Genomic DNA, 14607 nt, shown 5'->3' with positions numbered 1-14607 from the left:
ACGTGCACGCACCTTGCCTGGACAAGCCTGGAGTTTATTTTTCGCTCACCGCCTTTTATTTTGGGGGAAGTAAGTGGGTCGGAGGGTTCGGCGGGGTAAATATTTTTTCCGGTGAGGACGTAAGATGATTGGATGGTTGTCTCACGACACGGCAGAACAGGGGCCTGTAGAGCTGCTGGTCTGAAGAATTGATAAGGATTAGACAATTCACATGTTTGATACGCCTAGAATGGACTTGAAGAGTTGCAGTATGAGTACTGTCGTACCTTATGAGAGAAAACAGAGACTGCTTTTAGCTTTGACTCAGGATTAAAGTGATGTATGCCTCAGGCATCAACTCTGTTTCCCCAGTACTGCAAGTGACGGCGTTACCCTTTGGTCTTGCAGCTTAATGACGAAGGCTCCGCAGTTGCGAATACAACGTAGAAGTATTAAGATGGCCCAGCTTTTTCAACTCCGGCACCTCTCTCCTTGTGTCCTTCACTTTGTATCTCCTTCTTTCTCTCTTCTTGGGCTGTTCCTGTTGTCCCTGGGCTTTTCGCTCTCCTTTCTCGTTCTTAAGTTTTGTCCCAAAAGAAAGTCCTTGCGGAATCACAGAAGAAAAAAGCTCTCATACGAAGGGCCACTCTATCGTCGCAGCCATTCGCTTTACGGAAAAAAAAGACGGGATTGGGGGAAGGTGTTGAGGGATGGTTAGAGTAGATGACTTGGGTTGAAGAGAGAGAGTAAAAGGGACAAAAGCTGTTGGCAAGGCGGTTAACCGATGGTACTATGGCATACCGCAATTGACCGTAATTATAATATTGGAGGACCTCCATTGGCCTACCGCCATGTAAAATACAGCCCCTTTGTTACATGGCAGAATCAAATCCATGTGATCCTTCTGTTTGGAGCGTTTGCAACATTTATGTCAGCGCAGCGCAGCGGGATCCATGCCAGGTGGAGCGATAGCAAGATCCCCGGTGTCAACAGTGTAAGGTACAATCTCATCATCCTTAAGAGTTGCGCGCATATTTCGGCTATCTTCCTGCGCAGCTTCATACATTGTCAAGCTTTGGTTGAAACCGAGCATTTCTCCAATCTCACACAGCGTTACCAGCCATTGCCATGGCGCAGTCCATGTCCCTCCGGGACCGACAGGTCGGTAGGTGACGCAAGCTGGGTTCTTCTGATGAATTGGCCTTTACTAATACCCCCCGGCTTTTAGCATCAATTCAAAAGCTATTGAACTTGAATCATGATCCACAACCTGTTGAAGACAACACTATCGATCAGTCAGGGTCCGGCGGTCTTATCTCGCACTCCACTCCGATCTTGAATGAAGATGGTGACCCGATCTGGAAAGTCTTGGTGTTCGATAAAATGGGCCGGGATGTCATCAGCAGTGTCCTGAGGGTAAATGACCTCCGGGCATGGGGCATAACTATTCATCTGTACGGTTGCCGCCTCCCCTCTCCCCCTAAATGGACCCATCGCTAACGAAGACTCACTCCTAGAAACCTTCATTCACAAAGATACCCTATCCCAGATGTCCCAGTCGTATATCTTGTGGAACCAACCCCCGACAATATCCAAGCGATCACTCGTGACCTTTCCCACGGGCTCTACTCCCCAGCCTATGTGAACTTCCTATCCTCCGTCCCGCGGCCACTGCTCGAGGACTTCGCTTCTCAAATAGCTACTTCTGGCGCATCTGAGCATATTGCGCAGGTTTTCGATCAATATCTCAACTTTGTTGTGGCAGAGCCAGACCTCTTCAGTCTAGGGCTTGGAAACGATGCATACTACAAGATCAACAGCCCAAAAACGACTGATGAAGACCTGGATGGGATCGTTGATAATGTGGTTAGCGGGTTGTTCAGTGTGAGTGTGACAATGGGTAAGTATTATATCCTACCTTGGGTCATTGAACGAAAATCTGACTGGCTGGACAGGTACTATTCCAATCATACGGTGCCCCAAGGGTGGTGCGGCGGAATTGATAGCAACAAAACTGGACCGGAAACTGCGGGACCACATCCTCAATTCTAAAGACAACCTCTTCTCGGGCAATCAAAACGCTTTGCCGGGAGTGCCATCCGCACGGCCGGTACTAATCATTATGGATCGAAACGTTGATCTAGTCCCAATGCTCTCCCACTCGTGGACATATCAATCCCTGGTCCAGGATGTTCTTGAAATGCGTTTGAATCGAATCACTGTGGATGCAGGTGCGGGCGATGCGGACTCTGCCAAGGGCTCCAAAAAGTCATATGACTTGAACAGTACCGACTTCTTCTGGCAACGCAACGCCGGGGCCCCCTTCCCCCAAGTGGCTGAGGATATCGATGCTGAGCTTACACGGTACAAGGATGATGCGAATGAGATTACAAAGAAGACGGGAGCCTCTTCAATTGAAGATCTCCAGAATGATACCAGTGCCTCCGCGCAACATCTCAAGGCCGCCATCACTCTTCTCCCCGAGTTGCGGGAACGCAAGGCAGTTCTTGATATGCACATGAACATTGCCACCGCACTGCTCAAGGGTATCAAGGACCGGCAGTTGGACAACTTCTTCGAGCTGGAAGAGACCATTACCAAACAATCAAAGTCACAGATCTTGGAGTTAATCAATGATGCTTCTAAAGGAAGTGAACCATTGGACAAGCTGCGCTTGTTCGTGATCTGGTTCCTCAGCACTGAAACTGAACTCAGCCGCTCGGAAATGACTCAGTTCGAAGAAGCCCTTACCCAAGCCGGCGTGACCGATATTTCCTCTCTTGCTTATGTTCGCCAAGTGCGCGAGATCACCCGTATGACCATGATGACAACAGCCGCTCCAGAACAACAATCCTCCGATCTATTCCGTGGGTTCTCCTCGCTTTCAAATCGTCTGACGGATCGCATCACCTCGGGCGCGTTAGGCGCCAACTTCGACTCGCTCATTTCAGGGGTAAAGAATTTCCTACCAGCGAATAAGGACCTTACTGTAACCAAGATCACCGAGTCGATCATGGACCCGGCTGCAGCTTCAAGCTCTGCTATTGCCAAGACCGAAAACTACCTCTACTTTGACCCGAGGAGCGCCAACGCACGTGGCGCCATGCCTCCAGCATCCGCATCGCGGAACCCGCAGATGCCTGGTGGAATTGGTAGCGCAGGCCCTGGCACCGGTGCCAGTTTCGGACAACGTCGTCAAGCTTTCAGCGAGGCTATTGTCTTTACAGTTGGTGGTGGAAGCATGGATGAGTATGGCAACTTGCAGGAATGGGTTCGCCGAACAAATGGCCAACCGGGCGCCGAAGGTGTGCCAGCTCAACGTGCGGCACCTGGACACCGGCGCAGAGTTGTCTATGGAAGCACAGACCTGATGAACGCCACTGAATTCCTGTCGGATTCATTGGTCCCTCTCGGTCGGGATAGCTAAGTGTAACTGTGGCTAGGTGAGAGTCGACATCAACATAGAGCCAACCTAAAGGTTGTAAAACATAGTATAATTGAAGCGCTCCGATGTGTGTCTATGATGTCTAATTGTTATTCTTTCCTAGTATTGACTGCATAGGTAGCGTTCTTGTTATTTACTCTTTTCTCTGGCATTATCCAAATTGCACCAATAACTATGTCTATTCAAGCGACGATCTCGAGGATATCGAACTCCACCTGATGTTTTGAGCTAATCCTATGGTCTGGCTGCGGTCTCGATTCAAACCATCCACCTATTTTGGTAAAACGAAATGAACAGAACTCTCTCGAGTCGAATTAAATTCATGGTATCATTCTGGAAATCTACAGAAATTCCTGAAGATCTGGCACTTGTGGGGTTCAATGTAATCATCTGTCGATTCTGTGTGGTATAGAAGTATACAACATCATCCCGCCTTCTGAGGCAACAGTCTGGAACCGATGCCCCAGAAAAATTGGATCAATGAGAGCTATTTCCAAAGATGTTCGATTTATATCTTTAGCTTCTTTTCCCATTCAGCCGCATTGCCTCACTTGGCGAATTCTCCATGGTCGCCCAAGTGATGTCAGGCCAGTATCATCCTCCTGAGATTCAACGCCACGACAAGGATATAAAGAATGAGACTGACCTTGTGCATTTTACTTTCCAAAAAACAAACAATCAATCAACGAACACAACAAAAGAATAATAATCTCTCTCTCTTTTGAGAACACATCGTCAAGATGACCAACTACGGAGACACCTGGTCTACGACCTACGATACCTACGATACCGCAGGATCAACCTACAACCCTACGGGATCTAGTCTGGCTTCGACATACAGCCCCACAGGCTACAACACCTACGGTACGAGGGACTATAGCCTTGGCGCTGGCACAGTGGGCTACGGTTCAAATGCAACTGCTACGACTTATGATACTGACACCGGCCGCGGCACCACCTCATACGACCCTGCCACCGGTGCCTACGACCAGCATCTTGATTACAGCACCCCCACTGGCCGTCGACACCACCGTGAGCGCGTTAACAACGCTGGCACCTATCGACACCGCGACGTTGACCGCTTTGATGATGGATCTACTCGCGTCCACAAGGAATACGACAATCCAAACACTGGTACCAGCTACCACCGTGACTACGAGCGATAAACGCGCTCATGATTTGGATCTACGTTGGGTTTGGACCCAGGCTTGTATATAATCGGTATGAGACCATGAACCCCGAAACGCAAAAACAGATGAAAAGGCAAAAAAAAAGATGAAAATCGTCAAAAAGCAAAAAAAAGTGCCTAATTTGTTGTCTTGTGTTTTCAGCGATTACATGTATTATATAGCTATCGTTTCCAGTCTGTCGTTTCAAGTCTCGTTTCAGTCTGTCGTTTCTCCTTAGCTTGACTAGTCTGGTTTCATTGTTGGCGAAGGTATGGCTTCAATTCAAATCAGACAGCAAATGAAACAAATTAGGCAAATATTTAAAAGATTTCTTTGTTCTTTCGTATATCGTGAGTTGTAACTATGATATGCTACCGAGTATATACTCTTGGGCAACGATACTATATAAGCTTAGCTTTTGAAATGGGTGTTAAAACGGGGGATAGATGATATTACGAGCCAGTTAATATATAAAATAAATCAAATTAATGAAAATAGTATCCTCTATGAATAATATCATCTATAAAATCCATGAAATCTACGAAATCTACGAATATCAAAACTCACTGAGAACTCTTGGCAATGATGCCTTAGGCGGCCCCTAGAGCCACATGCTGGTCAGCATGTGGCTCCACATCATAACTGGCACTTCCCTCCGGTCACCTCCAAGGACCCTTTATTCTGTACAGCCAACGGATGTTGTGCTGAAACAGCTTCTACTCCAGCTTCTCATGCCCCCGTGATCATGTCGCGGAGGACGCTGGGTGGAGGTCGTGTTCTGGGCAACCCAAGCGCGCTCACATCAGCTCCGTCCCCGCAGCCGAAGCCACGGGTGCTCTCGCCGACCACCAGCAGCGTTTCCCTTAATTCACAGGCCGCATCACAACTCTCGACAGAAACTCAGGATCTTACTTCACGCATTTCAATAGAGAATGGCGACACTTCGATATCTGCCGCCCCCGCTGCTCCGGGGGCTCAGCTCTCCTGTCCGATCTGCAGCGAACAGATGGTATGCTTGCTCCGCCCTATTTGTTTATTAAAGGTCGAATGAGATGATAACTGACTGTATATTTAGATGACTCTGCTGCAATTAAATAGGTACCGATTCACCGTCCCCGCTCATGCCCGCCTGAACGTATGATTAACGATTCAACGCAGACATCTCGACGATATCCATCAGAACCTGGAAGATAGCCACCAAGATGAAGTCAAAGACTGGTTTAAGGTCCAAATGGAAAAGGCAAGGAAGTTCCAGCCATTGGCAGTCTTAAACCAGAAGTTGAAAGGCCTGGATGTGTTTGAATCAAACGAGAACCAGGGCGCGCCTCTCCCCAGCCGCCCGCTAGCACACCATGCAGACATCCCCGAACCTCCGAAAATACTAGACCCCGAGGATCTCATAACAAAAGACCACTGGCAAACAAGTTGTATGTACGACGAGTGTCTGGAACCATCTTGTGGGAAACGATTGAATGCCACCAACGGCTGTGTGAACTGTCGGAGTTGCGGGAGACTGTTTTGTGAAGAACACACAATGTATCAAATGAAGCTCTCGCGAGCGGCACATCACGAACCAGTGCGAGGAATATGGGCTCGAGTATGCGAAACCTGCTACAAGTCAAGAGAGGGATACAATGATCATAATGGTGAGAACATCGGCTTTGCGGTCGTGAACCCAGCTAAAAAAAAGCAACAGGAACCGTGAGGAACCAAATGGATGCATTCAAGTCAATAAGAAAACAAACTGTCGATAAGGAATTTTTGGAGGTTTCCCGACTCGAGAAACGACTAACCCGTCTCACTCAGCTGTTGGCTAGTCTGCCACCGGATCAAATACATCCCAGTGCAACCAAGCTTTGGTCTCTTGCCTGGCAGAATGATCAACGGAAGGAAATAGAGCAAACGATTGTTAGCTGGCAGGATGATGCCAGTGTTTCACGATGTCCATTTTGCCAACAGGATTTTTCGGGCTATACATTTCGCAGGCACCACTGCAGAACTTGTGGACGAGTCGTCTGCGGTGATCCTAGTACCGAGTGCTCTAGTGAGGTTGCGCTGAGCATTTCTCCTGGTGAGTTCCGAGACGACCTTCCTTTCGTAGCTTTGATTTAATTTCTAATAGGCTCGACAGCCACCTCCGAGAAAAGCAATGGCGATGACCTTGTCAACATTGATGTGAGGCTGTGCAAGGAATGTAAAGCGACGTTGTTTGATCGACGCGATTTTAGAGCAGACATGACGCGAAAGCCGCCGGAGATCAAGGCTTATGAAAACTTGACCCAGTTTGAGAGGGGCATCCGCCTTCATCTACCTAGATTCCAAAAGCTTTTGACGACCTTACAGTATGTTTTTGGTTCCCGGTGTTCCAGTCAGTTACTAATGGCATTGTACTAGGGATCCGAGGCGACCTCCATCATCGGCCCAGATTGCAGATGCATCCAAGGTGCGCAAGCGACTGATTGATTCTTTTGCACAGTATGATGTTGCAGCTCGACGTATCCGTGACATGCCGACTCAGTCCCCCACACAACAAAAGCTGCAGAAGGCTATATATCAACAAGCTAGCAATTTCCTTCACCTCCATATGTTACCTCTGAAATCCCTCCCCAAAATCCTCAAGCATGCAACCCCGGCGTTAGAGAGAATACCCAGCCGGACAAGCTCCCCGGGTACTCCAGTCAATGGCTCCTCGGCGGGTCTCCGGCCGCCAGAGTCTGCTCTTGCATCCATCAAGTGCAACAGCGCTGCCGCTAGCGGTAGCAATAGCAGCTTATCCAGCGACACCAACAGTGCCGTCTCAGCTCTGGAAGCAGAAGAAAAGTCTCTTCGAGACCGGCTGATCGTGTTGGAAGAGCAGAAATTCTTCGTGTCTGAGATGATCGCCGATGCCAATCGGCGGCGGAAATTCGATGAAGTCAGCAGTCTAGCGATGAACGTCGAGGACTTGAGCCGTGAGATCGATCACGTCAGTGGCATGCTTGCGAATCTCGATTTCGAAGGTGTCTATACGGGGAATCTACAGCCAAGTTCTTGACTTGAGTTTTAATTGTTGGGGTGGGGATATTTATTTTTATCCACACACGGTGCCTGCACATCTATCTTCCTTGCATCTTTTGGTCATCCACCCGTCTACTTTCACTTGCACCCTTTTCTAAATCTTGATGTTCTGGCGTTCGAGCACCTTGCTTTACGGTGATATGTGCATAGCATCGGGCGTTGGTTCTTTTTATGATATATACAATCAATGGCTTCACTATATAGTTCTATATTTGGGGAATTCTTTCGTATTTTAGATGAACTTGTTTATATATCCACTATAGATATCATGCCAGGGATGATGGATCGCAATTTCACTAATCACTGAAAGAATGAAAGGCACAGCAGCAAATGCTTTCCACAAGATCTAGCAGTGGAACAGGAATGTTAACGACAATGTGGCAGACACTCCACACAACAAGTATCGCTAGCACACACAGCCCCAAACACCCACACGCCAAAGCAAATGATCCGCTCATCACGACTTTGCCAACGGCTCGAAGACCTTTCGGTGATCCCTTCTTCACGGCTCTGCCAAAGCTTTGAAGCCCGTATCCACGTCTTGGAGAGTAAACAAGGAGGGATCTCAAGTACTGGTCAACTGAGATGCTAATGACAGATGAAACTACATAAGATGAAACTACATACTACGAGTACCATGCAGCCATTTATATAGTTCACCGGTAGCTTTATGGGATAAAGAAGCAAAGAAACGAAGACTAGATCAAATGAATTACAATGTCTCAGAAGCCACAAAGGAATGCGGCAGACGAATTCCCTAGTTACGCATAGAGAAGTCCTCTGCACGGTTTATGTGTTTTAACTTCTTTGTATACACGCAAAAAAGACAACTAAAAATACATACAAAAAGAACATCTAGAACTCTATACTCAAACATCATTCTCCGTGTCTCCGTGTCTTAAAAAAACCCCATCACTTCAGCACTATAATGACCAAAAAAGCAAACGGCAAAAAAAAGAAATCTTAGGTTTGGATTTTAGGAATAGCCGAACGCGGGGGTCGAACCCGCAGCCTTAAGATTAAGAGTCTTACGCTCTACCGATTGAGCTAGCCCGGCCGGGCTGTTGAAAAATGGAGCAAAATAATGTCTGATGAAGGAAAATGAGGATTTTCGAGGATTTTCATTTTCCTGAAAATAAACTTGCATGGTGTGGTGGCGGTCTTGGCGCATCCTGCAGCCCCGTTGAAAAGCACATCATGTCGATTTATGTAACTACCTAGGTACCTAGTTAAGTAGTTACTACATACAATAACTAAGGAATATATAACTAACTAGTATATGTTTGATATTATTTAACGTATAGCAAAAAAAAAACCCTCTTGGTTCCTTCCATTTCTCGTAAGGAAAGTACCTTGGCATATATATACGCATATATATAATATACTCGTACTTACCTCGAGTAGTAGTAGTATATCGTCTGTTTCCTTTTCTTTCCCATCCCATATTTCTTATCTCATCCACTCCTTCCTATGTCTAGAGCCAGGCTACACATAGTAATACGAATAAGGAAAATGGCATATTTGCTGGCAACCTGGACGTGAGTACTGGAGGAGGCTCATTGGTAACTAGTTATCCATGGATGCTACCAACGTTATGTAAGAGGTCGGATCCATCCATCCATATTGATCACGACAAGCCAATTATCCTCAGGCACATTTCTGCGACCGCGTAATAATCGATCCTGAACCATATCCAGAGATGGGTTATGCGCTTTCTGGGGATTAGCCAAGTAACCCCAAAGGCTAAGGTAGAACCAAGATACCACCGACTAGACCTGGTGATAGGTCTCCAAACGATGGCATTGCCTCGGCTTTCTCCCATACCAAGGATTCGAGAATGATGCAAATACATCGATGGAAGTTGAGTTTCACTGGCTACCTTTACGGCCAAGTAAGAAGGTGTCCCAACAAGCTCTACCAGCACGTTTCGATCACGTTGATACACGTGCGCACCCCAGGTTTGATTCCGGCGACGAGCATTTTCAACCCAAGAGCCTAAATTACGGAAAACAATCAAACAAAGAAGCGGAAACCGTATCTTCCTAAGGTGAAGACGGCTCCTGCCATTTAGCGTGAAGATCAAGCGACAAGCGAACATGCAATGTCGCGAACTGGGAGATAGCCAAGATCCGACAACAGTTTAACAAGCCGTAGCTAAGTGACGAAGAGCGATGACGCCATATGGCAATACTGAGTTTGTCTTACCGGCAGTCGAAGGTTCAGAACGTAGAAGAGTCCTAGTTAAATGTTCTTCATGGTCGCCCTTAGATTGGTGGTAGAGTAGATGCGTAAGTGAGGACTTTAATATATGACTAGGAATTGCGAGCGATGTAGAAGGAGCGAATGCGAACCTGTCAATGAAATATTGAATTTTAAATGTTTAAGGAATCTGGTAACTCATTCCATATGCTAGAAAGTGCGATCAATATTGAATTGTTAGGTGTACTTATCTAGGTACTTAGCTGGGTACGGTTCCGAACAACGCGCGCATAGCATATGTAAGGTCGCAGCACTTTCCCTCAATGTTTCTACGTGAAACAACTTAACGGCGGGAAGCTCAACCGAGGCCTGACGGTGATTGATACGGCCACCGCTTAGTGATCAGTAATTTACCCAGTTAGGTGACCGAGATACTACATATGCACGTACTTGATCTGGGACATCATAGACGGTTCCGTGTATCCAAGAGGACAACCACATTGGCACCACCAAGAAACCTAGGTAACTGCCTGATTGGACACCTTAGTATAAAAAGTGGGCCCATTGAAGAACCTTGGAACCTTATGTATAGATCACGTGGTGCCCCACACCCATACTGTATAGCCCATGCAACATGTTGTGTAACTAGGAGTATGCACGTACCTAATAAAATTTCGTCATTGAGATCACTGCTAGCAGATAAGAGTTTTGCTTTCTAATCCCTTGGTACCAAAAATAGTTTACCTGTTCAAATGTTTCTCGAATAGCCCGCACCAGCGGCTGGTCACATTTACCGACATTGAATGTGTCTATACGAGTAGGTAAGATTCACGAACTACCACGTAAACATTTGATACAAGAAATAAGTAATATTTCCCCGGCATAGGACAAGAAGGCTAAGAGCACCCTACTCAGTATTGATATAGGCTCGGTAGATCTCTCTAAGGTACGAAAGACGCTAGTTAATAAATACCAGGTGAATATATGTTAGATCCTACGGTGTAAGATCCAAAGAAGCAGAGAGGAGAGAGTTGTATTAGGAAGAGGGAGAGCGATCAAGACTACAAACGAGAGTGAATGCCTCATTATCCAGGCATCAATACACAACAATAACTAACTATGCATCCCGACAATAATCCAACACTCACTTATCCCGTTGTGAAATCTTCTCCAGGACTGACCAGAAAACATCCTGGAGGGGCTCATGCTCTCCTGCAATTTGCTCGATCCGCTTCTCAAGATTGTCCAACTCGGCCACCTCATAGTTCCTAAACACGCCCTCAATATCTACCTGGCAGAAGACCTCTTTCGCCCTGGCTGCTTTCCCCATGTCCGGTCTTCCGTAGCAGAGACTGAGAACAGCCTTCTGCTCGGAGCTACAGAGCTCAAAGGCCCTCAGGGCTATCCACGAGCACTTGTTGTCTCGGATGTCTGTCCCAACCTTGCCCGTAACCTTTGGGTCCCCAAACACATCAAGGTAATCATCCTGGACCTGGAAATACCATCCCACACAAAGTAGAAGTTCCCGTGCAATTGCTAGATCCTGCTCAGTCGTACGCTGGAGGTACTGCAGGGCCAGCGCGACGGGGAGGTAGAAGCTATAGAATGCAGTCTTGTTCTCCGATATGAACTCATACCGCTCCATCGTCATCTCGGCAAGTTCGCATTCATCGCTAGTCGCCATATCAGCGAGTTGGCCCAGCTCCGTTCGGAACGAAGCCTCGTGGAATAGCTCCACCAACTGACCGTATTCTGGACGATTGCCAAAGTACTGATGCAGGATGACTATTATGGACGACTTGACTAGACATCCGTCGTTGACGGCACTGAGCCCGACACCTTCCCGGCGGTACCAGCAAGGCTGGCCCCGGCGGTACTCGGAGGCGTCCATGATATCGTCCCAAATCAGATACGAGGCCTGAAAGAACTCAATAAGCCAACCTAGAATACTAAGGTGCCGAATTTCGATCGCGGTCAAAGGACGGTGTAGCAGGACATGGCCGGTGTTGAGGACGATAAGGCCACGGTTGAGTTTCCCTCCTTGGACGTTGGCTTGCAGACACTAAGTCAGTTAGCCCGTTCTAATGGAGCAAGCAGTATGTATGGAGACTTACAGCCAGGAAGCGATCTGTGAGGGCTTTGGGCATTCCTTTCCGAGTGAGATCTTGCTCAAGATCAGTCAATACGGAGGGGAGGACTGCCAGGAATGTTTCCCTATCGGCCATGGTTCTGGACATAAGGGGGACAATATTCCAACTAATGTTGCTATAAAAACCACCGTGGAAGAAGTGGAAAACGATGAATTGCCTTGTATAACGGGAACAGATACGCTCGTCCCTCACACAGATGGATAAACTTAATTAATCATAAATGAGAAACTCAGAGCCAATCTCTGCAGTTGCCTACACAGGAGCTACTATATAGTCATTGAAGGCGAAAATGCGTGTAACCGATCAGCACCCACAACGCGTGGCAGTTATTTCCGCTGCTCGCTCTGTCTAGGTAGAGAGATGGGGAACCACTGATCTAGAGCCCTATTTTCTCAAATTGGATGTAAGATGATGCAATTGTTTGTACTGTCTCAGAGCTGCCAAGTCAACTTCCCTCTTTCCCGCGGCCGAGTGTTGTTCCAATCCCGGTTCTTCTGTGCACTGATACTTGCATACATGCATAAACTTAAGTTTTGTTCATGTTGACACATAATTGACCGAGATGCAGGCCCTCTGAAGACTAGAATTTACAGTAGCTGCGCGAAGAGCACCGCAGCGCTGGACTGTTGTGAATGAGAGGGATCGGGGCCTGGAACAGCCACGATCAGCCCCATCTTCTGGAATAGACCTTATCTGGCATCAAATATCTTCCATTTATTTAATCCATAACCGTCTCATTAAACTCCGTAAGTCTCTGATAACACGACCACAGGTCCACATTCAAGAAAGGTGAAGGGGTCAATGCACGAGGCACCGGTTGATCAAAGAACGAATGCAAAAGCAAAAGTTTGATATCGATCAACAAATCGGATCTGAAACAGCGGTGAAAGCTTCCCTCGTTAGACTTGATATCCAAGACATTGCAAGGTTCGCTTTACCACCCCACAGTAAAATCAGCCTGCCTACTCGGGCTGTATCGGACTACGCAAGGCATGCAGCGAGAGCTGTAAGCAAGTCCGGATACTGATGTGGAGGGTGACAATCCCGAATCTCAGAGAAGAGATCGCGGAGGTGCCAATGTTCACTTAGGTCCCATTAGGCTCGGTTTCCCACTATGTGTGATATTGTGTTTTACATGTATCGTCACTGAATCTGGCCTCCCCGGCAGTCTTGCAAAACCTTTGTAGCATTGTGGTAGATCTAAAAGAAATTCGAAATATAAGGTGCATTGCAAGCCTCCAACTAAATACAATAATCAACTCATGAATCATCGCTATACGGAGGCAGATAGCCCTCATCTGCAAACAGCTCTACCAAATGGTAGCGTGGATGAGAAGTGCACAGAGAGATCCAGCCATTGATAAAGTTCTGCACTGTCTTCCGCATCTCCTTTTTGCCTTCCAGTACCTCATACACAGAGCCTACTACCTGGGGAGTGTAAATAGTCAACTTCCTCAAGACATCCAGATGAGACATGCCATGTGTCTTCGAGAAATTCGCCACAAAGTTGCCTCTCTCCTGGTTGATGACAAATTCCTTGTAGTAGGATAGAATATCGTTGGTGAAATCCGTAAACAGCACGAGCTCCTGCACAATAGGGAGAAACTGGAGGAGATATTTATCTTCTGGAAACAAGGCCTTGGGCCAGAGTAATGAGTTGAGGATCTCAGCAGCCCCGACCTTGGTACGTAAGAACATGGGCATTAGCCGGGTTTGAGAAGAGAAAATGAAGTTAGCCTGCTCCATCTCATGCTCGATGATGCGGCCGTTGATGTAGTCGAAGGCGGACTTGATGATGGTGGAGTGACAATAGGGCCCGTAATAACGCCCAAGATACCGGAGGTGCTTGTCGAAGCCATTAAGAAGAGGCTGCCGGTGATCGTTGTTGAGCGTGAAGCTGTATGGCCCTATCAGGAAGAATTCTTAAGAAGAAACCGAAAAGTAAATAGAAGCTTACTTTTGACAGAAGTGACGGAGCTCCTCCAAGAATGATAGCGCTATATCGTCCACCAAAAACATGTAGAGAAATTGAACGGCGCAGAGAACCTTGTTCTCAAACGGCAGCGACGTGTAGGCCTGGAGTGTCAGGGTGGTGGACAACTTGAGCACGTCGTGCACGGCCTTCTCCGTCTTCTGCCCCAGGTTCTGGGACTTGAAGTATGTCCAGACGGCCGCTTCTAGCTCGGGGTCCTTGATCAGGGGCTTGGCCCGGTCAAACTTGACATCCTCAAGAAAATTCCTTATCAACGACTTGACAACCTCAGTTTCAGTGTCGGTGAATTTGACAGTATCCAGGCCATGATAGGCAAAGGTGCTTTCTGCGCGAACGGTGGACATGGTTGCTTTGAGAAGGGAGTTTCGAGTAGAAAAGGAGGTACGTTGGCTATGGTTTGAAGTTAGAGAGGGTGCAGTTCCGGGACTTTCCAGACTGATTCTATTCGTCTCTTCGCCATCTAGGACTATATATACTACAGCCCTCGCGTCTAAGCGTCATTGGACTGGCTGAAACCTTCTGTTTCCATGTAGCGCGTCTATGCATGTCCTCCCACTCTGCAGCCATCGTCTCTTCTTCATTGCCGTCTCCCTGCGATCGTTATTTTGCGTCTTG

At 47.4% G+C, this 14607-nt stretch overlaps 6 protein-coding genes across 6 annotated transcripts; 3 read left to right on the top strand and 3 right to left on the bottom strand.

Annotated features, from left to right (window-relative positions):
* Positions 1–910: 910 nt before the first annotated feature.
* On the bottom strand, positions 911–1045 carry N7516_000829 (uncharacterized protein; the record flags this gene model as incomplete). The annotated part of the gene is made up of 1 exon (XM_057213551.1): positions 911–1045. The coding sequence occupies one exon, from the start codon at positions 1043–1045 to the stop codon at positions 911–913; it is 135 nt and encodes a 44-aa protein (XP_057075434.1).
* A 62-nt stretch (positions 1046–1107) lies between these two features.
* sly1 (syntaxin-binding protein) lies at positions 1108–3406 on the top strand (the record flags this gene model as incomplete). The annotated part of the gene is made up of 4 exons (XM_057213550.1): positions 1108–1144; positions 1208–1433; positions 1497–1879; positions 1935–3406. 4 exons carry the CDS (start codon positions 1108–1110, stop codon positions 3404–3406), a joined length of 2118 nt encoding a protein of 705 aa, XP_057075433.1.
* A 758-nt stretch (positions 3407–4164) lies between these two features.
* On the top strand, positions 4165–4590 carry N7516_000827 (uncharacterized protein; the record flags this gene model as incomplete). The annotated part of the gene is made up of 1 exon (XM_057213549.1): positions 4165–4590. The coding sequence occupies one exon, from the start codon at positions 4165–4167 to the stop codon at positions 4588–4590; it is 426 nt and encodes a 141-aa protein (XP_057075432.1).
* A 748-nt stretch (positions 4591–5338) lies between these two features.
* Positions 5339–7627, top strand: N7516_000826 (uncharacterized protein; the record flags this gene model as incomplete). Its single annotated transcript, XM_057213548.1, has 6 exons — positions 5339–5602; positions 5669–5691; positions 5752–6239; positions 6290–6664; positions 6716–6935; positions 6988–7627. The coding sequence occupies 6 exons, from the start codon at positions 5339–5341 to the stop codon at positions 7625–7627; spliced, it is 2010 nt and encodes a 669-aa protein (XP_057075431.1).
* A 3366-nt stretch (positions 7628–10993) lies between these two features.
* On the bottom strand, positions 10994–12074 carry N7516_000825 (FPP/GGPP synthase family protein; the record flags this gene model as incomplete). The annotated part of the gene is made up of 2 exons (XM_057213547.1): positions 10994–11911; positions 11964–12074. 2 exons carry the CDS (start codon positions 12072–12074, stop codon positions 10994–10996), a joined length of 1029 nt encoding a protein of 342 aa, XP_057075430.1.
* Positions 12075–13259: 1185 nt separating this feature from the next.
* On the bottom strand, positions 13260–14336 carry N7516_000824 (uncharacterized protein; the record flags this gene model as incomplete). Its single annotated transcript, XM_057213546.1, has 2 exons — positions 13260–13896; positions 13957–14336. The coding sequence occupies 2 exons, from the start codon at positions 14334–14336 to the stop codon at positions 13260–13262; spliced, it is 1017 nt and encodes a 338-aa protein (XP_057075429.1).
* Between the last annotated feature and the right edge of the window lie 271 nt (positions 14337–14607).

The sequence above is a fragment of the Penicillium verrucosum genome, assembly GCF_028828655.1.
Source record: "Penicillium verrucosum strain IBT 35672 chromosome Unknown utg000001l_segment0_segment0, whole genome shotgun sequence".
NCBI classification, from domain to species: Eukaryota; Fungi; Ascomycota; class Eurotiomycetes; order Eurotiales; family Aspergillaceae; genus Penicillium; species Penicillium verrucosum.
This window is presented reverse-complemented; position numbering and strand designations above follow the sequence as displayed.